At 47.0% G+C, this 26,220-nt stretch overlaps 1 protein-coding gene across 2 annotated transcripts; it reads right to left on the reverse strand.

The window, feature by feature from the left end:
* Positions 1-7: 7 nt before the first annotated feature.
* On the reverse strand, positions 8-23,502 carry ZNF335 (zinc finger protein 335). Of its 2 annotated transcripts, XM_074293564.1 has the most exons (28): positions 23,291-23,502; positions 22,227-22,619; positions 20,635-20,878; positions 19,993-20,070; positions 19,402-19,698; positions 18,892-19,026; positions 18,653-18,805; positions 17,787-18,027; positions 17,504-17,681; positions 17,021-17,133; positions 16,481-16,499; positions 16,246-16,362; positions 16,061-16,137; positions 15,532-15,692; positions 14,347-14,591; positions 14,115-14,199; positions 13,903-13,997; positions 12,600-12,859; positions 10,141-10,252; positions 3,634-4,056; positions 2,311-2,453; positions 2,067-2,221; positions 1,631-1,734; positions 1,458-1,535; positions 973-1,056; positions 822-887; positions 631-712; positions 8-498 (listed from the first exon to the last, which is right to left on the reverse strand). In XM_074293564.1, the coding sequence occupies exons 2-28, from the start codon at positions 22,434-22,436 to the stop codon at positions 371-373; spliced, it is 4,083 nt and encodes a 1,360-aa protein (XP_074149665.1). In that variant the 5' UTR covers positions 22,437-22,619; positions 23,291-23,502; the 3' UTR covers positions 8-370. The 2 variants fall into 2 exon arrangements, with proteins under 2 accessions (XP_074149665.1, XP_074149664.1); XM_074293563.1 differs by lacking the exon at positions 23,291-23,502 and having other exon boundaries at positions 22,227-23,042.
* Between the last annotated feature and the right edge of the window lie 2,718 nt (positions 23,503-26,220).

The raw sequence follows: 26,220 nt of genomic DNA on the forward strand, positions 1-26,220 counted from the left end.
CACATAGTAAAGAGAAAGCAGGAAAGAGAGCCACCCCATTCTGGCAAGACTGGCCAGGGCTGGACTCATTTCCTTTTCTTTATTCAGACAGACATACCAGATGATCTATCCAAACAAAAATAGATTTCTCTCAAGCCTGCCTGCAGGCCCGGATGCCCTCCTTTATCCGGGGTCAGGGGGTCGGCGGCACCTTACCACACCAGTGCCCTGTTCAGCCCTGGCACTGAGGCAGGCCCAAGTTCATTTGGAAGTCTGGGACACCTGCCTGGTTCTCATGGAAGCCTGGTTGGCAAGGAGGATCCTGTGAGAGACCCTTGGGTGGGATGGCCCCTCTAGCATTCTCGTTTCTCCACATCCTCACTGTAGCCCCTCAATCATCAGTCAGTGTGATAACGTCGTACTCGATGCCTTGATGCTGCAGCTGCTGGATGTGCTCTGGCATTGCCTCTTCGGTGCTGAAGAGACCCTGGGCTTGGGCCATGGCAGCATCGGCCACAGCTGGCGGGGGAATACAAAGTTAGCCTCAGGAGGCTGAGGTCTAGATCCATTCCCTCTAACTCTATTAGCTGACCCCAAAGTTCCCTCCAGTCCCTACCCTGCAACCCACTTCCGCTCATCTCAGTCCTGTACCTGTAACAGCTGAGTGGGCAGCAGCCTCTAACTGAGCCTGAGTGACAATTTGTTGCCCTGGAGACACAGGGACATACTGGATCTGGTGACAAAGTGGGAAGAGGGGAACGCTTGAGTCTCTTAGAGGTGTAACCTTCCCCCCACCCTCGCTCTTTGGTCCCATTCCCTCCTCCTCTCCTCTATTCTAATACCTGAGATTCCTGCAGGAAAGGAGTGCCCTGTTCATACTGAATATGAGTGATCTGTCCCTCTTGTACCTGGCAACAGGAAGATAAGTCAGCCCTTACCACTTACCACCAAGCCCTTCTTCCTTTCTTCTTTGCTCCTGAGGCCTTTCCTTACCTGAATGTGATGCCCCTCAGGAACCACCACATACTCTTGGGGGAGGAGATGCTGTACTCCATCCTGAGAAATTATGTACTGCACCTGAGAAAGAAGAAAGCAAAGTGATCATTGGAAACCAACTTCCTGGTATGCTTTGGATGGAAAATTATTCTAAGCTCAGTTCTGGGTAGGATCCAGGTGACCTCTGTCCTAGAATTGTTAAGCTTCACTAGGACGAAAATACATCCTAGAAAAGATGACACATTCTGGGACTGACTGTACAAAGGGTTTTGAAATAGGGCAGGGGTAGTTCTGAGATCTAAGGGGAGCAAGAAAGCAAGGACATCAGAGAAGATGCAAGTCATTTTACTCCTCTGGACATCAGTTTCCTCAACTGTAAAATGAGAGTTGGATTAATCTTTAAGCTTGTGTCCAACCCCAAATCCTAAACTAATAGGGATGGAGGATGGAGATGTTGGAGACAGTGAAATGAAAAAACTTACCTGGTTATCTGAAGTTACCAGGTGTTGTACCATCTGTCCATCTGCAGTAGTGATCTCTTGGATATAAGTGGCTTCCTCCTACCAGAACAAATCCAACACCAGTGGAAACTAGTTCCAGCTGGTCCCATCTCCCTTGCCCCACCCACAAATCCCAGGGCTCCTCCTAGCCTCACCTGATTGGATACTGTTTGTTCCTGGGCCACAATGATGTGTTCCTGACCCAGGGCTTGCTGGAGTCGATCAGAGCCCAGAACCCCATGACTGGACTGTAGAGCAGCTGGGGAGGGAAAGGAGATAAGGGGTTGGGGGGAGGAGGAAGGAAGAATAGAGAAGGGGAAGTAGGATGGAATAGGTTAGTAAGCTGCAGAGAAGTCTAAAGCCATCTTACTTGACCTGATGGCATGCCCCTAGCTCCCCAAGCCTGGTCTGCTCTCCTCAAAGTCCCTTACCTGGCTCCAAGACAGCCCAGCTTAGGCCACAGAAAACACATTGTCTGTCTTGTCCTAAGAAAGTGCCCTTACCCAAGAGAATGCTCAGTTAATGTTTCCTTGAACCCAGCTGGCACCCTGGAATGTCCCTGTTCCAAGGAAGGAGGGAGAGGGTGCTTACTATGCAATGTAGCCAGTGTGTCATCATCGCTATTGAGGATGATGGTCTGGGTGGAGGCACGAGGAGGGGCCCTGGGCATTGGGGGTCCTGGCTTTCTTCCATCTGGGCTGTGTAACCGCTGTATGTGGAATTTGAGGTGGCCATTTCGGTTGAAGCTGGTGGGCAAAAGGGGAGAAGGCTCAGATAGCTCCAGTCCCCTGGGATGTTCTCCTCCTGTCCCTCCCCAACCTCTACTAGGTCTCACCGCTGCCCACAAAGGTGGCAGGAGAAGGGCTTCTCGTTGGTGTGGGTGAGGGTGTGTCGCCGAAGGTCCTTCTTGTTCTTAGAGGCAAAGCTGCACTGGCTGCACTGGTGGGGCCGAAGGCTTGAGTGCTGGACCATATGGGCCTGGCAAGTAGCCAAGGAGAGTGAGCATCACAGGAATGGACTTTTATACCACCCCTCTTTTCCTTAAGGAGTGGGCCTATAGACCTGTCCACTGACCTGAAGGTGGCTGCAGAGCAACCTTAGAAAGGTAGCATGGTATAGTAGCTAATGCTAGACTTAAAGGAAAATCTGGGTTTAAATAGCACCTGGGATTATGAACACAGACAAATCACCCTCCTTGTGCTTCAGTTTCTTGCTCTGTAAAATGGGAGGAAGGGTATTGGATTCCTATGGGAGGGAGGGCCAGGAGGCTTGGATTCTATCCATGGCTTCTACCCATTATGCTACATTGGGAATACCATTTCCCTGCTCTGGATTCCAATTTCTTTATCAAATGAGGAAAATAGATTTCCAATTTCATTGCAGTTACAAGTGTATTTGTAAGCAATAATGCAGTGCCAGATGTCAGCTGTTACAGCATTAGATGAGAGAATTTCCTTTTGTAGATGAGGAAACTGAAGCCCAGAGAGCTGAAGTGACTTGCACATAAGAAGTGATAGAGGTCATACAGGAAGCATGCATGTAAGCAGGAGCTGCAATTCCTCTGCATGTCCTCTGCCTTCAAATTCCATGATGTTTCCACTATGCCAGCTTGCATTCTAACTTGGTTTTGTGTATTAAATCATAACAAGCTTGCAAATGCAACCCAAAAGTCACTTGTCTATTACCTTGCTGACATAAGATTCAGGGAGAGAGAGTTCATTTTAATGTTTGATTCAACCTGATATAATAATTAGCACGATAAATTTGCTATTGAAATACCACATATACCAGGCATAAACTAATAGTGGATTACTGATCATCACCATTGGGATCTAACAAAAGAATCACAGATTCCAAGAAAGACGACTTCGAGTTCCCTCTCATCCTCACTCCATCCCTTATTGTGTGGTTCTGGGTAAGGCAATCCCTTTCTCTAGGCCATTTTTCTCAGCCATAAAAAAAGTGCTATTAATAAGCTAGCCTGCTCATCTCAGGAGACATTGAAAGAATGGAGACTATGAAAAATATCACACAAATGTGAGGGATCATCATAAGAGAAGCACACAAAATTGAGAATTGAAGGCTTTGATACTGGCTCGGTGCTCACAGTGAGGTTATAAATGTGCCCAGAGCCTTCCATCTCAGTCCTGTTACCTACCCGAACCTCAGGCCACAGATGAGATACAAATGGGCAGTCGGGACACTTGAAGGTGCTGGGCCCAGTGTGGGCCCGTTTGTGACTCTCCATTTCGGCCCGGCCTGGAAAGGCCTCTGAACAGATCTTACAGGAAAACTTCTTAGCGGCAGTAGCTGCTGCTGTTGAGGAAGATGGGGGTGGAGAGGGAACCACCAGGCCCAAAGCTTTTGAGGCCGGGAGAGGCGGGGAAGCTGACGTAGGTGGTCCTTTGCTCTCAGCTGGAGTAATCCCAGCCCTAAGAGCTCTTGCTGGGGAGGGGGGTGCAGGGGGCGCATCTCTGCCCATCGGCCGTCCTCCACACTGCAACAGAGGCCATTTAGCCCCAGAGTCTGGAGGATCAGAAGCTCCGGAGCCTGAGAAGGAAACACCTCCATCTGCACTCAGCTGTGAGGAAAAAAGAGAGAGTAAGGGAGATGCTATGGAACAGAGATTTGTCTGACCTAGGAAGGGAGGAGGAGAGAATAAAAGCAATTAAGAGACAGAGAAATTGGGCTGTTTAGAATGAGGAAGGGGGAGACCAGAAGAGGGAACAGAAAAATCCGGATGATTTTGGGAGAAAAGTTGAAAAAGAAGGGAAAGAGAAATAGGACAGGGATGGAAAAAAGAAAGCTCAGGAGGCAAGGGGTTACAAGTGAGATTTGGAGAAGAAAAGGAGGCATAAGCTAGTGGAAGAGAGGGAGGAGAGAGCATCATAGGAAAAAGGAGGGATGAATAGGGAAAAGGAAGAAGAGACAAGAAAGCCAAAGAACCAAGGAAGGGGCCACTAAGAGGAGAAAGAAAATTTCGGCATTAGTGAGGTTTTAGGATTATGGCTTAAAACACAGGAATGACTGGCTCCTGGACAGGAATGGAGCTAGAGTCTATAATAAGGGCGAGTAAGAATGTATTTGCAGTCAATTTTTCAGATCTAACTAAAAAGGCTTTAATAGAAAAGAAAAAAGGGGTGGGGTATTGCCTAAAACCACCAATCTAGTTAACAAACTATGATATAGGATATATCAGCACCCCAAAGTCACAGCAAACAGAACAAGCAATAAAAATCATGGCTTCCTCTGTCTAAAAATGTAAGCACAAAATAGAAGTAACAAGTAAGAAGACCAAGAAATCTTAGGCAAATTTGATCTGAAATTGATGGGAGGAGTCCATACTAGAATATAGCTCTGGAAACTTAATCAGAAGGAACTTATTAAGAGCATTGTATTAAGTTACCTTCCTCTGTAGAAAGCCCAAGAACCAGAGAGGGGAAACATGATAGAGATTATTTGGGTACAGAACATCAGCCTCAGAAATATGATGTATTATAGGTAGCATATACTAAAGAAGATGGAGCAGAAATAGGAAATAAATGAGTTTGGAAAACATCACAAGCCTGGAAAAGCACTGATAGGAGGTTTTGGGTATTTTCTGCATCTCTGTGAACAAATCAGAGCAAATGATTACTAGACTTGTCTTCATGATAATTTAATCTTTCAAAAGGTACAAGAATCAATGATGGGAAATTCTGTTCTGAATGATTCATATCAATAAGGAAGAACTAATGGTTCAGATAGAAACAACATAAACACTGGAGAAAGGGGTCACTTCATTTTAGAATTTGTGATGGAGAAGAAGGCTGAGCCCATTGTGATACACCTTTGGTTATACAAAAACAAATTTCAAAATTTTCAGAGGATAGGAACTCATGGACTAAAATTCTACAAAGGAAGCAAATGTAAGGACAATAAGTTTTCAAAAATTAAGTTCTGAAGACAAAAGATGCTGAAAGAAAAGTCACTTAAAGAGATCAATATGTACATACAAGGAATCAGTCAATTTAAATTTTTAAAAGACATATGCACAAAGTAGAAGACAGCTATAAAAGAGAAGGTTGGCCCTACAGGAATTTAAGTGCATTAGAATTAAAAAGTTCAAAATGAGTAAAGACTGGAAGGAAAAACTTTAAGGATAAAAGATAGTTTTGTTGGGAAAAAGAATAGAATCAACAGAGGCTAGGAATGGGCTTAGTATTTGTGGGGGGTTAATAGATCCCAGAATCATAGATTTAGAGCCAGAAGGTAGCTTAGAGCTCATCAAGTCCAATTCCTATATATGAAAAGTGAGAAAAGTGAGAGTGAGGAGAGAGGTCAAAACATTACCAACACAATCCAACAGCAAGAGATACAAAAAGAAATTCCATTCAAAATAACGGTCGATAGTATAAAATATTTGGGAATATATCTAGCAAAGGAGAGTCAGGAATTATATGAGCAAAATTACGAAACACTTGCCACAAAAATAAAGTCAGATTTAAATAACTGGAAAGACATTCAGTGCTCTTGGATAGGCCAAGAGAATATAATTAAGATTACAATACTCCCTAAACTAATCTATTTAGTGCATACCAATCAGACTCCCAAGAAACTATTTTAATGACCTAGAAAAAATAACAACTGAATTCATATGGAAGAACAAAACGTCGAGAATTTCAAGGGAAGTAATGAAAAAAAAATTAAATGAAGGTGGTCTAGCTATACCTGATCTAGAACTGTATTATAAAACAACAGTCACCAAAACCATTTGGTATTGGCTAAGAAATAGACTAGTTGAGTGGCATAGGTTAGGTTCACAGGGCAAGATAGTGAATAAAAATAGCAATCTAGTGTTTGATAAACCCAAAGATCCCAAACCTTGGGATAAGAATTCATTATTTGACAAAAACTGCTGGGAAAACTGGAAATTAGTATGGCAGAAACTAGGCATGGACCCACATTTAACACCACATACTAAGATAAGATCAAAATGGGTCCAAGATTTAGGCATAAAGAACGAAATCATAAATAAATTGGAAGAACATGGGATAGTTTACCTCTCGGACTTGTGGAGGAAGGAGTTTGTGTTCAAGGAAGAACTAGAGACCATTATTGATCACAAAATAGAAAATTTTGATTATGCCAAATTAAAAAGTTTCTGCACAAACAAAACTAATGCAAACAAAATTAGATAGGAAGTAACAAATTGGGAAAACATTTTTACAGTTAAAGGTTCTGATAAAGGCCTCATCTCGAAAATATACAGAGAATTGAGTTTAATTTATAAGAAATCAAGCCATTCTCCAATTGATAAATGGTCAAAGGATATGAACAATTTTCAGATGATGAAATTAAAACTATTTCCACTCATATGAAAGAGTGCTCCAAATCATTATTGATCAGAGAAATGCAAATTAAGACAACTCTGAGATATCATTACACACCTGTCAGATTGGCTAAGATGACAGGAACTAATAACGATGAATGTTGGAGGGGAAGTGGGAAAACTGGGACACTGATGCATTGTTGGTGGAGTTGTGAAAGAATCCAACCATTCTGGAGAGCAATCTGGAATTATGCGCAAAAAGTTATCAAAATGTGCATATCCTTTGACCCAGCAGTGCTACTACTGGGCTTATACACCAAGGAAATACTAAAGAAGGGAAAGGGACCTGTATGTGCCAAAATGTTTGTGGCAGCTCTTTATGTAGTGGCTAGAAACTGGAAGATGAATAAATGCCGATCAATTGGAGAATGGTTGGGTAAATTATGGTATATGAATGTTATGGAATATTATTGTTCTGTAAGAAATGGCCAACTGGAGGAATACAGAGAGGCTTGGAGAGACTTACATGAACTGATGCTGAGTGAAACGAGTAGAACTAGGGGATCATTATACACTTCAACAATGATACTGTATGAGGATGTATTCTGATGGAAGTGGATGTCTTCAACATAGAGAAGAGCTAATCCAATTCCAATTGACCAATGATGGACAGAATCAGCTACACCCAGAAAAGGGACACTGGGAAATGAGTGTAAACTGAGAGCATTGTTTTTTTGTTTTTTTTTTTGTTTTGTTTTGTTTTGTTTCTCTTCCCAGATTATTTTTACCTTGCGAATACAATCCTTCCTTTGCAACAACAACAACAAAATTCGGTTCTGCACATATATACTGTACCTAAGATATACTATAAGATATTTAATATGTATGGGAATGCCTGCCATCTAGGGGAGGGGGTGGAGGGAAGGAGAGGAAAAACTCGGAACAGAAGGGAGTACAAGGGATAATGTTGTAAAAAAAAAAAAAAAAAAACTACCTATACATATGTACTGTCAAAGAAAATGTTATAATTATAAAAATTAATTAAAAAAAAAAGAAAAATAAAATAAAATAAAAAATAAAAAAAAGAGGAGAGAGGTCAAGGCCAAGGTCACACAGCTAGCAGTAACTCCTGAGGCAAGATATCCACTTGGACATTCCTTACTCCTTGCCTAGTGCCCTGTCCTCTTTGTGGAGAGAAAGCATCACTGCTCGATTCTTACTTTGCTTCTGTTTTTCTCTGACCTTTAGATAGGAAAAGAGAACAAAAAGGGCCGATGGGGATATGAAACCGAGGGTAAGTGGAGAAAAAGAGAGCACCTGTCTGTCTATGATGAATACAGGCCAGGCTCAGATGGCCCAGAGCACCGGAGGGAATGTCAGACATCGTTGCTGAATTGTCAGCAATTTATGAAAAATAATGAAAATAGAAGGGCACCCACAGGACTAGAGAAAGGCAAGTGTTTGGTTTTCTAAAATGGGAAGAGAAGAATCTGTAAACTCAAGCTCAATGAGCTTGATTTTGATATTTAGCAAAACTAGAGTGTTTATTGGTAAAAAAAAAAAATGGTTACTTGGCATCTGGTAAAGGATAAGTTAGGTCTCCTCAAAACCAGGTCATGTCAGACTAACCTTATTTCATTTTTTTGACTGGACCAGGGGAATGCTGCAGATATAATTTATTTGGTTTTTAGCAAAGCAACTCACACAGTTTTTCAAGCTCTTCTTGCAGGAAAGAGGATCCAGTGTAGCCTAGACAAAAACCAAGCTAGACGGATTCATAAATGGTTGGCTGAATAGACAGACCCAAAGAATAGCAATCCATGATTTGATGAAAACTAGGGCAGAGTCTTAAGAGCACATCAAACCTAATTTGATATTTTCCTAATGACCCAGGAATGTCATTACCACCAATTGTTATGTGGTTGCACATAAACAGTGAGTTGTTATACATAGTTAGATATAGTTATAGATATATAAAGTTGTTTGTCCCTTAAAAAAATGCAGAGAAGAAAAGTCTCTAAGAGAGTATTCTGGGAATCTGTATCCACTTCTGTGCTGATTAACACTTTTATCAATGACTCAGATAAAAGCAAAGATGGCATACATAGAAAATTTTCAGGTGACACATAGCAGGAGGAAATGATTAATACTTTTCATGACAGTCAGGATCCAAAAAGATCTTGATAGGCTAGAACAACCTGCAGCTTGCAGTCTGAACCATATTACAATGTAATAAGGAAATATTTAACAAGATAAATAAAAATGTAATAGAACATGCATGGTTTTGTTAACCCTGTTTCCATCTGAGTTTGACACCACTGGCCTAGAACATGTGGCTAAATTTAATGAGTCTTCATTTTATCCCTATTAAATTTCAATTAAGGTCCAAAAATTAATTTGAAAAATACAAGATTAGGGAGACATGAGTAGACACGAATTCATTTGGAAAAGATTTTTGGGCTCAATGAAAATCAAAAATATCCCATAGTAGCCAAGAAAGGCTAAATTAATCTTATTTTGCATTAAGAGAGGCCTAGGAATAAGCAGGCACAGTATCATTTTTTTTTTTCTTTCTTAGACCACAGTAATACTGGAAGTCACATTAGGGGAGTAGGATACTTTCAGAGTAAGACAATCAAAATGGCATGAGATTATGTCATGAGAACATTGACTAAAGGAAATGGAGATGCTCAGCCTGAAGCAAAATAAGACTTAGGCAGGATGTAACAGCTGTTGTCAAATATTCGAAGGGTCATAATGCAGAAGAAGTATCTGACTTAGTCTGCTTGACTCCAGAGAACAGACTTAAAAACAATGGGTAGACGTTGCTGAGAGGTAGATATAGGTTGAATGTAAACATTTCCTAACAATTAGAGCTGTCTAAAGTAAAATGAGCTGTCTTGAGGCAGGCGGCTCATCCTTACTGACAATCTTGTTAACTATGTTGTAAATCTTTTCTTGTTCAGATCTAGGATGGACAAGAAGCCACTGAAGAAACCCTTCCAAACCTGAGAGTCTTCCATCTTGTTAGGGTGAAGGTGAAAGAGATGAAAAGGGTAGAGTAAAAGAGGAAAGATAGAGTGTGGTTTGGGAGCATGTTACAAGAAAGTGAGGAGGGAATCTTTTCTTCCTCTTCCTCTCTCCTCACTCAACTAATATTTATAAGTTTACAAAGAATTTTAATACCCATCACCTCATCTGATCCTGACAACAGTTCTAAGAGATAGGTGCTCTTTGGGATAGGCATCTTGAGAGTGGGTAGTAAGAAGGCTGAGAGTTATGGGAAGATGGAGAGCCTTGTAGTCAGACTGCAGTGTACTTTTGGGACTGGGGGAATGCTAAAGAGTCTCTTACCTCAATGTGATGTAGCTGGGTCCCATCTGCTGCCATGATATAGTGGGTACTAGGCTCCTTCAAGGCATCACTCACCACCACAGCTTGTGCTGCCTCCCCTGAGGGCTCCTGGCTGTGGGTATAGAGAGATGAGGGCAGAGCTGAGAAGGGGTCATAGGATCTTGAGGAAAGTAACAGGGTTTTGGGGGGCCTATTATTCATAATATGGGAGAAAGAATATAGGATGGGATTAAGGAGATCCTGTCACTTCCTCCTCTATTTTTACAAGTCACTTTCTCATTTTAAACTTCAAGTAAAATTAGGGTGAGTTAAACAATCTCCAAAGTTCATTCTGTTTATAATGATTTAATTCCATAATGTATCCTATGTCTCAAAGCTGCCAGAGATAAATGCTACAGTATAAACCCAAAGTTGTCTATAATGGGTAACATGATAGCTACTCTTAACATGCAAATGTATAATATGAATCTCTGAATTGTAAAGAGGATTTAGATCTATGACTACCCAAGTTAGAAGGTGAGGTAAGTAGCACCTGAATAGTATCAGTTGGGTAAGGTCAAAAGTGAGGAGTTCTAGAAATCCTAGAAATGGGATAGAAGAGTATTTGGGATGCAGCAGTTACATACAATAGGCACTGAGAGCAATTCCTCATCAATAAAGTCAATGTCCAAGGGTAGAAAAAAGGATTGAGAGATGACTGGATTAGGGAGAATCAGCAGCTGAACTGGGGCAAAAGATGAACCCCCAAGGACAGTCAGAGAAAGATTCTGATAACCTTGGGTCTCAAAGGTTAAAGGACCTCAAAGGTCATCAAATAACAATGATTACTTGGCAGAAATTTTATCTATAATCTTGACAAGTGGCTACTTGTCCTTTGGCCAATTATTTCCAGTAATGCAGTTCAATAAGGAAGTTTCCTTCTTTGTACTAATTCAAAATCAACTTCTCTGCAATGTTCCCCCATTGGTCTGTGTTTTGTCCCCTAAGACCAAGCAGAAAGACTACTTTCCTTTCACTATGACAGATACTTGAAAAGGGCTAAGTCTCTCCCTAAATTTTCTCACCTCTAAACATTCCCAATTCTTTCACTAATCCTAAATCCTCTCTTGGTACTTCCTTCCCATCCTCTTCACTCTTCTTTGCTTGTCAATGGGCTTCCATAAATAAAGCACAATCCTCCAGATGGGGCCTAATCAGGTTGGAGCATGATGGGACGATAAGCACTCCCTAGCTCTGTATCCCTGAATTTCATTCATGTCAACATAAATCCCATTAGCTTCTCTGGTTGCCACATTCTGTATCTCAAAGCAAAAAAAGCCAAAGAAGATGGCCATGGGATCCAAATAAGATAGATCCTGACTCCAAATAGGAAACCAAAGTTAGTGTCTGACTCAATTTCAGAGGGTGGAAAGTGGGGGAGAGTGAGTAGGAGATGTGGATTAAGTAGAATGAACAAAAGCTGTCAAGAAGATGGTGTTTCAGTGCTTTAATCTAGGGCAAGAAAGTAAAGCAACTGAGCCTAGTATGACTGAGGGAGTGGCGTAGACAACCTTTAAGTGCCTACTTGAAGCAAGGAATTGTGCTGGAGGCTAATACAAAAGAACAAAAACCAGTTTCTATCTTCTAAGAACACATGTTTTCCTTAATTTGAGGAGAGAGGGAACACTAATAACAAGATAATCAAGAAAGGCTTCCCATAGGAGTTGGCATGGAGTTGTGAAAAAATTAGGGAGCTCAAATGGACTCCACCTTTCATGAATCAATAATGCAACATGACTATCAAAAAAGCTAATGGGATATTAATGGAAGAACTGAGAAAGTGTGGTCTCCATTTTGATCCTATCCTAGACAATGCATGCTTAAAGTGCTGTCCCCAGTCCTAATCACTACACATTTTAGCTCATACAATGAAAAAAGGAGCATGGCCAAGATGGTTCTGGAAGAGAGGTCATGGCTCAGAAGGACTAGACACAAAGGGCCACCATATTATTGTCTTGTTCTGCTTGGCCCCAGAGACTATGAGGTGGATTTTTAATTTGATGGAAATACAAAAATTCCTAACTTTTCAACCATGGAATGACTACCTCAGGGAGGTCAGAGATTGCTCCATCACTGGACTTCTTCATCTAGAAGCATGATGGTTTGGGCAATAGGGTAAGGGAGAGCAGGGCAGCATACTCCTTTTCAGGCATCTTGAACTAGATGTTCTCATCAGCAGATGCTGAGATTCTGCTCTTTGGAGCAGCCAAAGAACTTTGCTCCTCTTATAAAGAGATATGTGTCTAAACTAATAGAGAGCAGGTGGGGAGCCAGCACCCCTGGGGAAGAGAAGAAAGGAGGAAGGCTCTTAGTGCAAGTGCTCTTAGTACAAGAAATCCGCCTCTGTCATCCTGGATGGTAGGGCGACATTTCACTATAAAACCAGTGAGAGTGGGCAGGGACTGGGGGGTGGGACTTACCTGTATGGGGTCCCTGGGGCAGAGGTCCCCTCTTCTATAGGAGGAGCTGCAATGACGCTGTAGCTAGCTCCACTGTATGGTACTGGGGCCAGGGTGATCTGCTGCAGGTCAGACACTCCCATTGGCCCCTCTCCAGCAAAGCTACCCCCAGACTCAGCCACATGCAGAGTAACCACTTGAGGAGAGGCTCCTGGGGGGCTGGACTCTTCAGGAGGGGACGAGAGCTCTGCCCGGACACCATCTGATTTCACTACTGCCACCTGCCATGGAAGTGAGTAATGGGTCGTTACCAGGGGGGACAATAAGGTGATTCCATGCCCGCCTTCATCATGTACAGTCCACCCCAACCAGCCGGCTTTTCGTTGTTCCCCGAACACACAAGACTCACTGCCAAGCCCCACCTCTGCTCGTGTTCTGGCTTCCTAGAGAGAGCACCCCCCAATTCTTGCCTACCTAGCCAGGTGCCACCACCTGGGATGCTAAAGACCCCTCTCAGGAATATGAGCACAGAAGTGGGGCCAGGAAGCTCACATGCCTGCTCAGTTTCGGTTCAATGAATGCAAAGCTAGAAAAGACCTTCGAGAAGATCTCATCTAAACCCTCCTGTATCAGAGAAAGACGTCTGAGGCCCAGAGAGGGAAGGGATTTGCCTAATGTCATTAGGCTGCTAAGTGGCAGTCACAATTTGAACCCAGGCCTGATGCTCTTTCCACTACAGCCTCAGTTCTCACCTCAGCCTTCTGAGCCTCAAGCTCTTCACTTATTAAATGAGGACACCTCTCGTAGGGATGCTTGACGGGAGGCACTTGATAAAGATTTAAGTATGGGGTTTTTCTTCACCATCACCTCCTCTGGGAAGCCTCTATTCACAGCTTCCCCTGCCATTTTCTATTAGTTGTTTAAAGCAAAGATGCTTCACCTGGAGTCCATAGGCTTTTTTTTTTTTTTTAATGGTTTGCTAATTATTTTAATATAATTGTTTTCATTTATAGTATTATGTGTTTTATCTGTAAATTTCAAAAGATTATTATGAGAAGGAATCTATAGGCTTGACTAGCCAGCCATAGGGGATCCACAACACAAAAATTAAGAATCCCTATTTAAAAAGGGCAGGTCTTGTCACCCCAACTAGACTCTGGGCTCAGCAGAGGCAGAGAAAATGAACTTTTTTCCTCACTTCCTTCCACTGTTCCCAATAAGATCTAAGCATATAGGCAGTTTGGGAAATACTTGATATTTTGGGGAAAATGTGGACTCTCCTGAGAACTGGAATTTGATGTAAGGAACTCTTCCAGAGTCCCACCTGTAGTGCAGCTCCCCCCAGCTCCCGCTGGGTACTCATGTTCAGCAGTAAGTCCAGAGCTGTTTGAGTGGCCAAGGCTGTGGACTCTTCAGCTCCTAAGGGTGGAGATGGGGATCAAGGAAAGGAAGAGGGGAGAAAATTGGTAACCAGAGATCCCGACTTTCTCATCATTGCCTTGCTCCCTGCCCCTCACACCCTTTCAAAAGCCTTACCTTGCTGGTAGATGATTGTGGCACCCCCTAGGGACTCGGGACACAGCAGTGGAGAGGTCTCAGGAGGTGCTGACTCCAGAGGGGCCTGGGGAACAGGGCATGCCTTTGGGCCCCACCTGGGCTCTGTTCTCATTCCCCCCAAACTGGGTCCTGTCCTCCCCTCCTCCACTTCCCGACCCTAACCTGGCTCTGACTCCAATCCTCCCGTGCCCCACTCCTGTCCCTCACTCACCTCTGGGGACTCTGGTGGCTCCAGGGTGGCAGGCCCAGGGAGCACAGGGCGCTGCCCGTGCTGCTGCTTCAGCTCTTCTATCTGCTGCCTTGAAAAGAAAGGCCGGCGGCGGCACGGTGGCTCCTCAGGATGGCGCCGACCCCACTCCTCAAAGCTGGCCGAGTGCCGGCAGCGCACATGTAGCCGGAGGTTCTTTTTGTGCCTGGTAGTGAAATGGCAGAACTCACAGGCAAAAGGCTTGGCTCCTGTGGAGAAGGGAGGAGGAATGGCACACTTGGAGGCACGTCCTACCTGTCCACACGCTACATCCAAGCTGGGTGAATCAAATTTCATCAAGAATTATAGAGAAGGGAAAAAGCTAGGCCACCATATGTGAAATCTGAATGGATAGCAGAGGAAATCGAGTCCAACTCTTTCATTTTGCAGAGGTGGAAACAGTGACCCAGGTGCTAAGATGATTTGCTTAAGACCATACAGCTGTCCCAGCAAGGCCTGGAACCCAGTCTTTGCCTCCAGGTGCACTGCTCTTTCAAGTAAGGCAGTTCCTTGTCTTCCTAAGTAGGCTGTGAGCTCACCCAGGAGGCGGGAGCCTAGCCTGGCCCCTTCTAAAGGGCCCCATCCCCTGCTACCATGTGAATGGGAGGCAGGGCGAGATGTTGTCCAAGGACTTGGTTTCTCATTTTAGTTCTGTCCCTGACTTGCTGAGCGACTTTTAAGAAGTGCCTTCCCTTCTGAAGTCTCAAATGCCTTCTCTTTAAGATCCTACTTCCAAAACTCCTCTTGCAGAGTTGTTCTGCAGACTGAATAAAGCACAAAAACACTTTGTGAAGTAGAAATTATTATGGTTATCACAGGCTTATGAGCCCAGAGAAGCTTCTGGACATATGTGTGCTATATTAGATTTACTTTCTTTTATCACTGGTAAACTTTTTCCTTATTTCAAAAGTTCCTTTAATAGCCTATCCAGGATGTCTTTACTCTTAGGCAGTAAGTGCCTCTGGGGTTCGGGGATTCACTTCACAAAGCTACTGGTATCTGTTGAAGATGATTTGAGGATTTAGGGTAATGAGATAAAGTTTGGGAGGAAAGCAGGAAGGGAAGACCAGGAAGCATTTGGCAGCTGGGAGGGTAACACAGCTTCAGGCGCAGTGGAGGAGGAGGAGGGGCCAAGAATGGCAGGCTGACCTGTGTGTTTGACAGCCACATGAGAAAGTAAAAAATCTTCTCGGAAGGTCCGGTAGGGGCAGAAGTTGCACTTGAAAGGCTTGTCACTGACATGGGAGAGCTGATGATTCAGTAGAAGCTTCTTGTCTTCACAGACAAACTCACAGAACTCACACTTGAACCTGGGGTTGGGCGCATGAGTAACTAGAGAAGCCAGGAAGGGGGTTGGAGGGCCCATAAGCCAAGGTCCTTGAAGGACAGGGTCAAAGGGCACTCCCCCACATCCTCCCTTGCTCTCTATCCCCTATGGAATGGAAGACTTTCATTAGGAAGAACAGTAATATATGATGATTATGGCTGACATAGCATTTTACAAAGAAATTTTTTTTCACAAAAGCCCAGTGGGATAGGCAGTAAAAGAATTACTATTCCCTTTTGAAAGGGAGGAAAACTAAGTCTGAAAGAGGTAATATAAGTTGCCCCGGGGTCACATAGCTCTAATGGTAGCAACATGAACATCACTTTTTCTGAAGGCCCTGTGAGATGATACCTGCGGTTTGCAATGGCTTGGATATGTGTCAGTAAATGCATCTTGAAAGTATATCTCTTCTTAAAGGACTTTCCACACTGCAAAGTATAGGATGGAGAGAGGAAAAGTAGGATTCATGCACAGCATAGGCACCCTCCCAAGCCCTGCCTGCTCCTCCCCAGTCCCTCCTGGGCCCATCCATCCACCTTGTCACACATATGGGGCTTCTCGGTGCTATGGGTTTTCATGTGTTGCGTGAGCCGTTTCTGCATTGGGTAGACTCTGCTGCACACAGGACAGGGGAAGGAGCTCAGTTTCGGGGGCTGCAAGGGCACAGGGAGAGAAGGGATAGATGGCACAGCTCATACAACACATCTCACTTCTCCCTAGAAAAACGCCTCCCAGCTCAGTGCCCAAACCAGCCCGGGACTCCAGACTCACAGGTTCCGGCCTCTTCTTCCTGTAGGGGAGAGATGTGTGCAAGGTCAGTTGAGTCCCCTGGACCCAGACCCTCAGTAGCCTAGACCCAAGTACCCATATTCCCTACTCTAAGTGTCCTTCCATTCTAAGAGTTATCCCCAACATGACAGTGACGCTGCCCACCTAACAATTAAAACATCTGTGGGGCTTTATGGCTGCAAAGCTTTCTCTCTTGAAGCAAATAATCACAGTGGTTTCCTTATTCCTCTTTTCCAAAGGACACACCTGGTGTCCAGAAGGCTGAAAGCCCAGGCTTCCCAGCCCCAGTCTAGTGCTCTTGCACATGCCCTTTCTGAGCTAAAGGACCAATGAGGAGCTCCACCCCCTCTGAACCAGTCCTTCATCTATAACGTAGTGACAGTGATGCCAGCATGAGGCTTCCCTGACTAGACTCCTGTGACGATCACAAGAATACGTGTCAGGTGTACAAAGTGCCCGGGGTCAGGTGGGATTCTCCTGCCTCTCTGTCAGTTCCCCAAAGGCATGGCCACTCCCACTGACCGGTCCCGGTTATGCACAGCTGAGTGCCGGACGACATCCTTCCTGTACACGCTGGTGTAGCTGCACTCCTCGCATTTGTAGGGTTTGCTGCCCACGTGGTTGAACATGTGCTCCTAGAGAGGCCAGCAGGGTAAAAGACTGAGTAGGGGCCCCAAGGTCTAAGGTCAGAGGCCAGGGTTGTTCTCCTTCCCACCAGAGACCTTGTTTAATACAAAATAACCAAAGACTTCACCTCCCTGCTCACCCCAGAATCCCAGAATGTCAGAGCTATGAGACCTTAAGAGCATGGAATGCCAGAATTAGAAGGACATTGAAAAAGAAATGTCTAAGCTGGAAGAGGTTTGAAGGATCATCCATCACGCTACAGCCTCAAGGGAAATGGCGCTCACAGTCACAAGGCTAGGCCTCCAAACTAAGCAGCTGTCCCACACCAGAACCAGCCCCGTCTGGGCAACACCTTGGTGCTCTCCCTCTCTCACCCACCTTGAGAGAGGACCAGCGGCGAGAGCGGTAGCTGCACTGCAGACATTTGAAGAGCTGGGGGTCTCCAGCCTCATGGGAGTTAACATGAAAACGAAGGTCCTCATGGGATAGGAAGCGAGAGCCACAAATTCGGCAAAGGTAGGGTCGCAGCAGGGGCTTGGGGGACTTATAATAGTATCTGGTAAGGGTGGAAAGAGCTAGGTTTAGTGATGAGAAATGAGTTGGGGGTGGGGGGCAGCCCCGCACAGCACTCTCCTCCCTCCCTCACCTTTGCCCCATATACTTGCGGTATTTCTTGCCCAGGAAGCGTCGGGAGGGCCGGCCACGTCGTCGCAGGGGTACATCTGCATCCTCTCTGGCATTAGAAGCTGTGTTCTCTGCATCTGACTGGCTCACACTGGGCTCGACCTGCCCCTCGCTGTTCCCACAGGGCTCCGGGCCTGATGAGCTAGTGGTCTCGGGTCCTTGCAGTTCTGGGATGCTTTGTCCACTCTGAGAGGTGACCAGTGGCTCTGCTTCCACCCCTGTAACAGATAAGACCCTTCACAGACAGGCTGTCAGAGACATGGCGGCCCCGCGCAAAGAATGATGGTCCTGGAATTGGGGGACTAGGTTCGAGCCCCAATAACCTCCCAGCTCTGCTGGGGCTAATCACTTCCACTAAGTCTCAGTTTCCCCACTTGTAAATTGGCAGGTTAGAGGAGATGGTCTCTAAAGACCTCTCCACATTCTGTGACTCTTAAAGTCAAATAAGCACCTGTAAAATACAGATAACCTACCTGCCTTCAGAAATGTTGAAGTTCAAATGAGATCAGAAAAGAAAAGATGCATGGAAGAATCTAAAGTGCTATACACTCAAGCTTCAAGAGACACTTATAAGTAACTCAGATTTCTAGTTGTGCACTTTTTAAGCATTTTCTCCATAATAACACATTGAAAAAAATAGTGTAAAGACATTATCCCCATTTTATTGATGAGAAAACTGAGTCTGAGACATTAACAGACTTTTTTAGAGCTCTAATGCTAGATGTCAGACCTGAAGTTCAAAGGCAGATTCCAGTCTAGAACTAGTCTCTCTACAGGGTTCACGATACCACAGCTTGCAACCTTCTCCCCTCCCTTCACCCCAGACCCCGTCCCCAGGCTTACCCTCTGGAGGGGTGGGGAGATCAAGGCGGGGCAGCTTTCGAGGCCTCCCGGGTCTCCTTCGGGGACGTTCAGCGCTGGAGGTGGGTATGGGGCGCTGGGGGCGAGGCTGCCGAGACCTGGGCTCATCTTCTGCAGGGTTGTAATCGCTGTCCTCTGGCAAAGGGAGAACAAAGGACGGTGTGTGAAGTTCCCTCCACCTTCTCCCACGGTTGCCCTCCCTTCCAGCTCCAAGGGCTCACCTTCCAGGTCATCAATGGCTCCAGCATCTACAATGTCATCATCTTCTTCTTCCTCTGGCCCTTCCTCCTCCAGGGGCTTAGCTGAAGCTCCCCACTTCCTGGAACGCCCCTTCTTCAGTGCTGCTGTTGTAGAAGCTATGGGAGAGTGAGAAGGGGAGGCAAGCCGATTTGTCCCCCAGGCTTGGTCACCAAGAGCTCCTTCCTATCCTGCTTGTAGGAAGCCAAGATACATTAACCAAGGTTTCCCAGCACTTTAGCTAGAGCGGACCTTAGAGGATAAACTGCAGCAGGCCGGAGCAGGAAGGGGCTTAGAACCCACTGTCAGAACTGAAAGGTATCTCAGAAACCACCTGGTTCAAGTCTCCTTTTAAAGAGGAGCAAACTGAGGCAGAAGGTGACACTTTGCTCAAGCTCACACCCCCAAAGCCGTGTCAGAGCTAGGACTCTGAGCCAGGGTCCCACTGCTAGAGCTGGTTTCTGATTGCCCCTCCCTCGCCACCCCCCACGCACCGGGGCGGAAGTGCCTCTCCCTCATGTGTCTGAGCAGGGTGCCCTTCGAGCTGCTTCGGTACTGGCACATTTTGCACTTGAATTGCTGCACAACCACCACCTCCATCATAGCCTCTAGGCTTTGCAGGTCTGGCTCTTCCGAGGGCCCCGGAGGGGGCTCAGCAGGCGGGGAGCACTCCTGAGCTTCAGCTGGCTCCATGCAAGTAGAGGTAGATGTGGGACCATCAGACAGGGCCTCAATGGCTGCCAGACTGTGGGCCAGAGCAGAGCTGGACATCGGGGACACCATGGGGGCACCTGTGGAAGCAAGAGGGTGAGGACTGCCCCACTTTTTTCAACAGAAGCCCTGACCTTTCAAAGAATCAGAAGATGTCAGGGTAGAAGAGACTGTTGAGTACAAGTCCCCATTGTAAAGACGGAAAATAACGTCCATAGGAAGGACTATAACTTTGCAACATTAGTGCTAGCAGATGAACCAAGCCTGGGATTCCTGATTCCAGGCCCATTCTCCCTTATCCTTACACTTCCCGTCCCTTCTTTCCTACAGTTCTCCCTCGAACCCCAATGACCAGCGGCCAGGCTAGTGCTCACCATCATCTGGGCCCTGAAGAATCAGATACTGGGTGGTTTCGGCGCCCCCATCCTCCGCGCTTGTCACCGCGATGCAGCCTGGAAGAGAACCAAACCTCGCTGTTCCCAGAGGCGGCCAGCCCCGCTCAGCTCCCCCAGGTTCATCACCTCGGATCTCTGTCTTCCTCCCTCCTCTCACATTCACTCACCAGCTAAACATTCCCCAACATCCAGCTCTAGTCTCATTTCCTCCAGGAAGCTGGATCTGGCTGATCTAGCCCGTGTCCGCTAGCTCTCACTTACTCCTGGTACATACTGTGATACACTGTCATTCAACTAATTCACAGGAGAGTGTTGCCTCTCAAACAGAAGGCACAAACCCGGAAGAGATTTGGGGAGCCATTTAGTCTAACTCCCTCGTTTTGCAGATGAGAAAGCTGAAGCCAAAAGCAAAAAGAAGACTTCCCAAAATCACACAGCAAGTCAACAAGACTGCACTGAGACTGGGTCTTCTGAGCACCAGGCAAGGACTGCTTCTGGCATGTTACGGTGCCTCTAGTAGGAAAGCGCTGGGACTTGGGAAGTCTGCACGGCAGGGGAGTTGAAAAAGCAAGAAGAAATGCACTGATCCCAGTCCCACACACATCAGGCCCTCATGCTTACTCTGAATAAGGTCTGGCCCAATAGTCGACTCGATGATCTTGTCAATAGCAGAGCCCAGATCAGAGGAGGAGGCGGTGGAGTCGGAGACCAGCATGGCGGCATCGGCGAGCACGCTGGAGTGCACCAGCACCGGGGCCCCCACCGATCCGCTCGACACTAACGTCGATGGGCCGATGGAGGACGAGTCTGGCAGATAGCCCTGAGGGGTGGCATCCCGGCTGGAACTGCTTTCAGATACTTCCTCCTGCAGATCAAATCATAGTAGGTCAGCCACAGCCTCCCCAGCACGCTCAAGCCCAGACTTAGGGATCTGTTGGGGAATATCAAGGGCACTTGGAACTGTCTCCAACGGGGAGGAGGCCAGCACCGGGTCACTGTCTCTTATCCCGGGTCACCACATCTCAGGTTCCCAGTTAGGGTTATGAGGAGTCTCTGGACACACCGGATCCCCTAACAGCCCTGAACTCTTTGTGCTTTTGTTCCCACTACTTTCTACACCCAGAAATGTCCCACGTGCTGAATGAACAGGACAGTTCCTCTAAAATATTGGCCCTCCTTTTTGTATTAATGACAGATTTGTGCTTTCATGGACAAAGGCAAATTACAGTGAGGACGTTTCCTCCCTCATTGAGACGTGTAACTTGTCTGCAATTTCTAGTGGGAGAGAGTTGCCGGGGGGCTCAGAGGCTTTTCGTCAGTTGCCCACATAGTATGTGTGAAAGGCGGTATTTAAAGCGGGGATTTCCTGATTTCAAGGGTCGCCCCCTAGTCACTCTTCCGGTACATGCCCAACTTTGTTCACAGGGATACGACCCTTCAGTTACACAGAATTTTGACAGACCTTATAGTAAAATTCTCTGAAATTATTTTTCGTGACTGTTAACAAACAGCATAAGGTCATTAAAAAAAGAAAGAAATGACTTGGGGTATTTCAAGATTCCTTCCAGCAGTTTGAAAATTGAACTGCTGCCTCTCTGCCTTTCCTGCTCACTGAATTCCTCCCCCTTCTTTAAAGTCCAACGCAAACGCTATCTCCACGAGGCCTTTCTGGACCCCTGACCACTTTCTCTAGGTTTTCACAGCAGTTTAACTTTTCCAGTGCACTTAAGTGTATCTTACATATAAGGAAGCACTTTAATCCTAGACTTTTTTATCTAAAAAGGACCGGACCTCCTCCGGGTTTCCCCAGTGCCCGTTCCTCCTGCACTTAATGATTTGCAGAACTCGCTGCAATGATGGCTGGCACATAGCAGGAGACCATCTTCTGTATAAAACACAATTGTTGGTGCTGTTTGAGGGGCGGAGGGGGGTAGGCCCGTGCCCACCGTAACATGGCAATTCTTCCTTCGCTCCTTCCCGATTCCCTTCAAATATGTCATTCATATGAAGCACTTAGTGAGAAGAAGGGATGTGAACAGAAGAGGAGCGGGTATGTGGAGGAGGCCACGAGCCAAGGCCCTTCCTCCAGCCTCCCCCCGCCACGGCCCTGCTCACGCACAAGGGCGCCGGGAGGGCACCAGCGGCTGCAGAGCCCCGGCACTCTCTGGAATTGCCCTCCCGGCCCGGCCCCCTCCCCGGCCCCACGGCGGTACCAGGGAGCGGGCGCCGTGGTCCGAGCTCTGCCCCACCACAGAGTCGTCCGCCTCGGACAGGAGGCCCGGCCGGGGGGCGGCGGCGGTGGCGTCGCTGCTGTCGGCGGACACGGCCTCGGAGGTGCCCACGTCCAGGCCGCTCTCCGAGGGCTCCTCCCGCGCGGGCCGCGGGGCCGCATCGCTGCTGCTCTCCACCTCATTCTCCTCCATCGGTGGCCTTGGCTAGTCTCGGCACGGCGGGTCTCCCCGGGGCTACCTCGCGCGGCGCTGTGCAGGGTCCCGGGGCTGGGCCGGACACGGCCCGGCGCCCAGAGCCCCGGGAGGGAAGCCCGACACCCAGCAGGGGGCTTGCTCTGGGGCAGCGGGGTCAGGCCGAGGTCTGGGGCCTTCACTCTGCAGGGAGTAACAGACAAGGGGGTGCCCATGAACCAAGCTCTCCCATAGGCCGGCGCGCTCCCCCTAACCCACACCCCTGCCCCAACGGGGAAACTGAGGCACCGGCCGGCGGGGGGCGCATCGGGGACTGCAAAGGAAGGGTCCTGGGGAAACATGACACGGGAGTCCTGGGCTCGCAATTTTAGAGGCACCATCCCACCCAAAGGGGACCGTGGCTCTGGCCACTGGGCCACACTGCTCTTCACTCCCGCCCGGGGCCCGGAGTCGAGGTGGCGCCCGGGGTCAATGGTACGGTCTGTGCCCCCCAGTCCTCCCCCAGCCCCAGGATCAGTGGTACAGCCCATTGGTCCCCTGGGTCAGTGGTTCGTTCCCCACTCTGTACCCCCCTCCCCCTCTTTCCCCCAGTGGAGGGGGTAGACTGTGGCGATCCCGGGGCCTTGACGGCTGAGGGCTGTCCCAGGCGCTGCCTGTGTTCTGGGCCCGACGCCATCTTGTGGAGGCATTGGGTTTCCGCTCAGGCAAGTGCGAAAGCGACTAAAAGATCGGGGACCCCGGGGCCCTGTTCGGGCAGCCCCGCCGGCCCGGGACCTCGTCGCTAGTCACCGCCAAAGCCCATAATCGCTGCTCTGCAGAAGATGTGGAAAGGCCCACCCCCGACCCGCACTCACCCGCTGTTTTCTCTCCCGGCTTCCTCTCCCGCTCCGGCATCGACTCGGCCGCCATTCTCCTCCCCCCCGTTGCGGAAGGACCCATCGTCCTTTCAAAAAGCCGGATCTACTTTCACGTCGCTGTAGAAGGGCATGTCCGGGAACTGGCCTGGACTGTGTATCCAAGATGCCACGGCCACTCAGAGTTCCCAGGGTCATATGCGTAAATGTCTGTTCCCATTGCCTGGGACGACGAAAGTCTCTTCGTTTTAGGGACTATTTTCCTCTTACTGCGGAGGGATTCTATTACGATATTACGTTGAGCGTGTGACGTAACACCTGGGTCCCTTTACCCCAGGGCGGAGGGCTGGTGGGAGGGGCCCAGCGGGGCGATGCAAGCCCTTCCTCTTTGACGTCATGATGAGGCTAATCTGGCCCCTTTCTCCCGCTGCCCTTCTTTTTGCCGAACTAGAGAAGGAGGATTTGTCAATCTTGAGTTTATTGCTGAAAAGGACCATAGGCGGACGAAAGTCCATAGAGGGGCAGCGGAGCGTATCCGAGCTCCATCTCAGGGATTAGGAAAATCTAGACGCTGACCCACAAATAGTTACTGTGCGTGGGGACGGACAGGGAAATGCAAATCACGTCTATGTTACGTGCTCTCTGGGAGGTCTGGGGCGCTCAGCATTATAGTGTCCGCGTCTGCAGAATGAGGGCGTTAGATGCACCACATCACTGGAGGGGAGAACGCGACCGGGGCGATGGCAGGGCTGGGGTCTCCGGGACGGGGCGGCAGGACTTCCTGCCCCGCACATTGAATCGGGATGAGCGCCACCTAGTGGCTTCAGTCCTAGCGTTAGGCAGTGCTTCCTTGTCCAGAAGAAAGTAATGATTCTGGTCAGGAGTTCTTCACCGAGGCTCCGAGAACTTACTATTAATGATCGGTTTTTGCTAACTGAATTTAAATCTAGCTCACTTATCCACAAAATGAAAAAGCTGAGCTAGATGGAACTACGGTCTCTTCCAGCTTCAGCATTCCATCATTCTATTCTTTGAAAGTGCAATAAATAAGCATTAAGAGTGTTCAGAGAAGATGCCGCTTCTGCGGACAGAAGATACAGACAGCGCTCGGACAGCCTCAGTCTTCAGGGCCCCCGAGATCGCGGCTGTCAGTCCCCTCTACTGGGGGAAAGGGGAGGGGGACGCGGAGTAGGAAGGAGCCACTGGTCGGGGGGGAGGGGCATGGACCATACCATCGACCCGCGGCGGAAGTGAAGAGCGATGTCGCCCAGTGGCGAGAGTCCCGCTCTCCAACCTTGACTCCTGGGGCTTTTTCTCCTGACCCCTCCTTTCCAGTCCCTGATATTCCCCACTCCAGCTGGTGCTTCAGTTTCCCCTTTGGAATAAGAGGATGAGTTAGGGGAGGTGGGCTCCAGGAAGCCCCTGTCTGTTCCTTCCTGCATTGTGAGAGCCTCAGACTTCACCCTGACCTTGTAGCAAGCCCCCTGCCGTGCTACGGGCTTCTTTCCCAGGGCTCTGCTGTGCCCAGTGGTCAAGAGGAAAGGGCTGTCCTGTAGAGCGCTCCGAGACAGACCCTGGCGAGGCTGACTTCTTTCTTTTTTTAATAGTATTTTATTTTTCCAAATACATGCAAAGATCGTTTTCAACATTCACCTTTACAAAACCTCGTGTTTCAAAATGTGATCCCTCTCTCCCCTCTCCCCAACACTGCAAGCAATCCGATATAGGTTAAATATGTGCAGTTCTTCCAAACAGATTTCCAAATTTGTGGTGCTGCACAAGAAAAATCAGTTCAAAAGGGGAAAACCACAAGAAAGGAAAAAACAAATCACAAAAAAGGTGAAAACACTATGTTTCTATCCACATTCAATCTCTATAATCTCTCTGGATGCAGATGGCACTTTCCATCCCAAGTCTATTGGAATTGCCTTGAATCACCACATAGTTGAAAAGAGCCAGGTCCATGGCAGTTGACCCACACATAATTTTGTTAACACCCACCAGTATTTCAGTGGATTCATTGTCTTTTTGAAGTGGCTATTCTGTCATTAAAGATCCCAACCAAGGGGCAGCTAGGTGGCGCAGTGGATAGAGCACCAGCCTTGAATTCAGGAGGACCCGAGTTCAAAAATGGTCTCAGACACTTAACACTTCCTAGCTGTGTGACCCTGGGCAAGTCACTTAACCCCAGCCTCAGGGAAAAAAAAAAAAAGGATCCCAACCAGCAAGTTTGGTAGGGGGAGAGAGGGTGTTAAGCTTTTTGTTTGTTTCTTTTATTGACATAGGGACTCCCAGATAGGAAAATCCAGTGAGGCCGATTTGCCCAAGGGGACCATACCCTAACTTAATTAGTTTATATATTAAAAAAAAATAAATCACTCTCTGAAAGGTCTGTAGGCTTCAACAGAGTACCAAAGTAGTCCATGACAACACAGAATAAGATTACAAACCCTTGCTTTAAGATTGAAAGACTAAATTTTTTTTTTAATTAAAGCTTTTTATTTACAAAACCTATGGATGGATAATTTTTCAACATCGACCCTTGCAAAACCTTGTGTTTCAAATTTTCCCCTCCTTTCCCTCTCTCTCTCCCATAGATGGAAGGTAATCCAATACATATTAAATATGTTAAAATATATGTTAAATCCAATATATGTATACATATTTCCACAATTACCGTGCTGCACAAGAAAAATCAGATCAAAAAGGGGAAAAATAATTGAGCAAGAAAACAAAATGCAAACAATAACAGAAAAAGTGAAAATGCTTTTGTGGTCCATACTCAGTTCCCACAGGCCTCTCTCTAGATGTAGATGACTTTCTTCATCATAAGATCTTTGGAACTGGCCTGAATCATCTTATTGCTGAAAAGAGCCACATCCACAATCATCATATACTCTTGTTGCCATGGATAATGATCTCCTGATTCT

This window comes from Sminthopsis crassicaudata, chromosome 2 (assembly GCF_048593235.1).
Source record: "Sminthopsis crassicaudata isolate SCR6 chromosome 2, ASM4859323v1, whole genome shotgun sequence".
NCBI classification, from domain to species: Eukaryota; Metazoa; Chordata; class Mammalia; order Dasyuromorphia; family Dasyuridae; genus Sminthopsis; species Sminthopsis crassicaudata.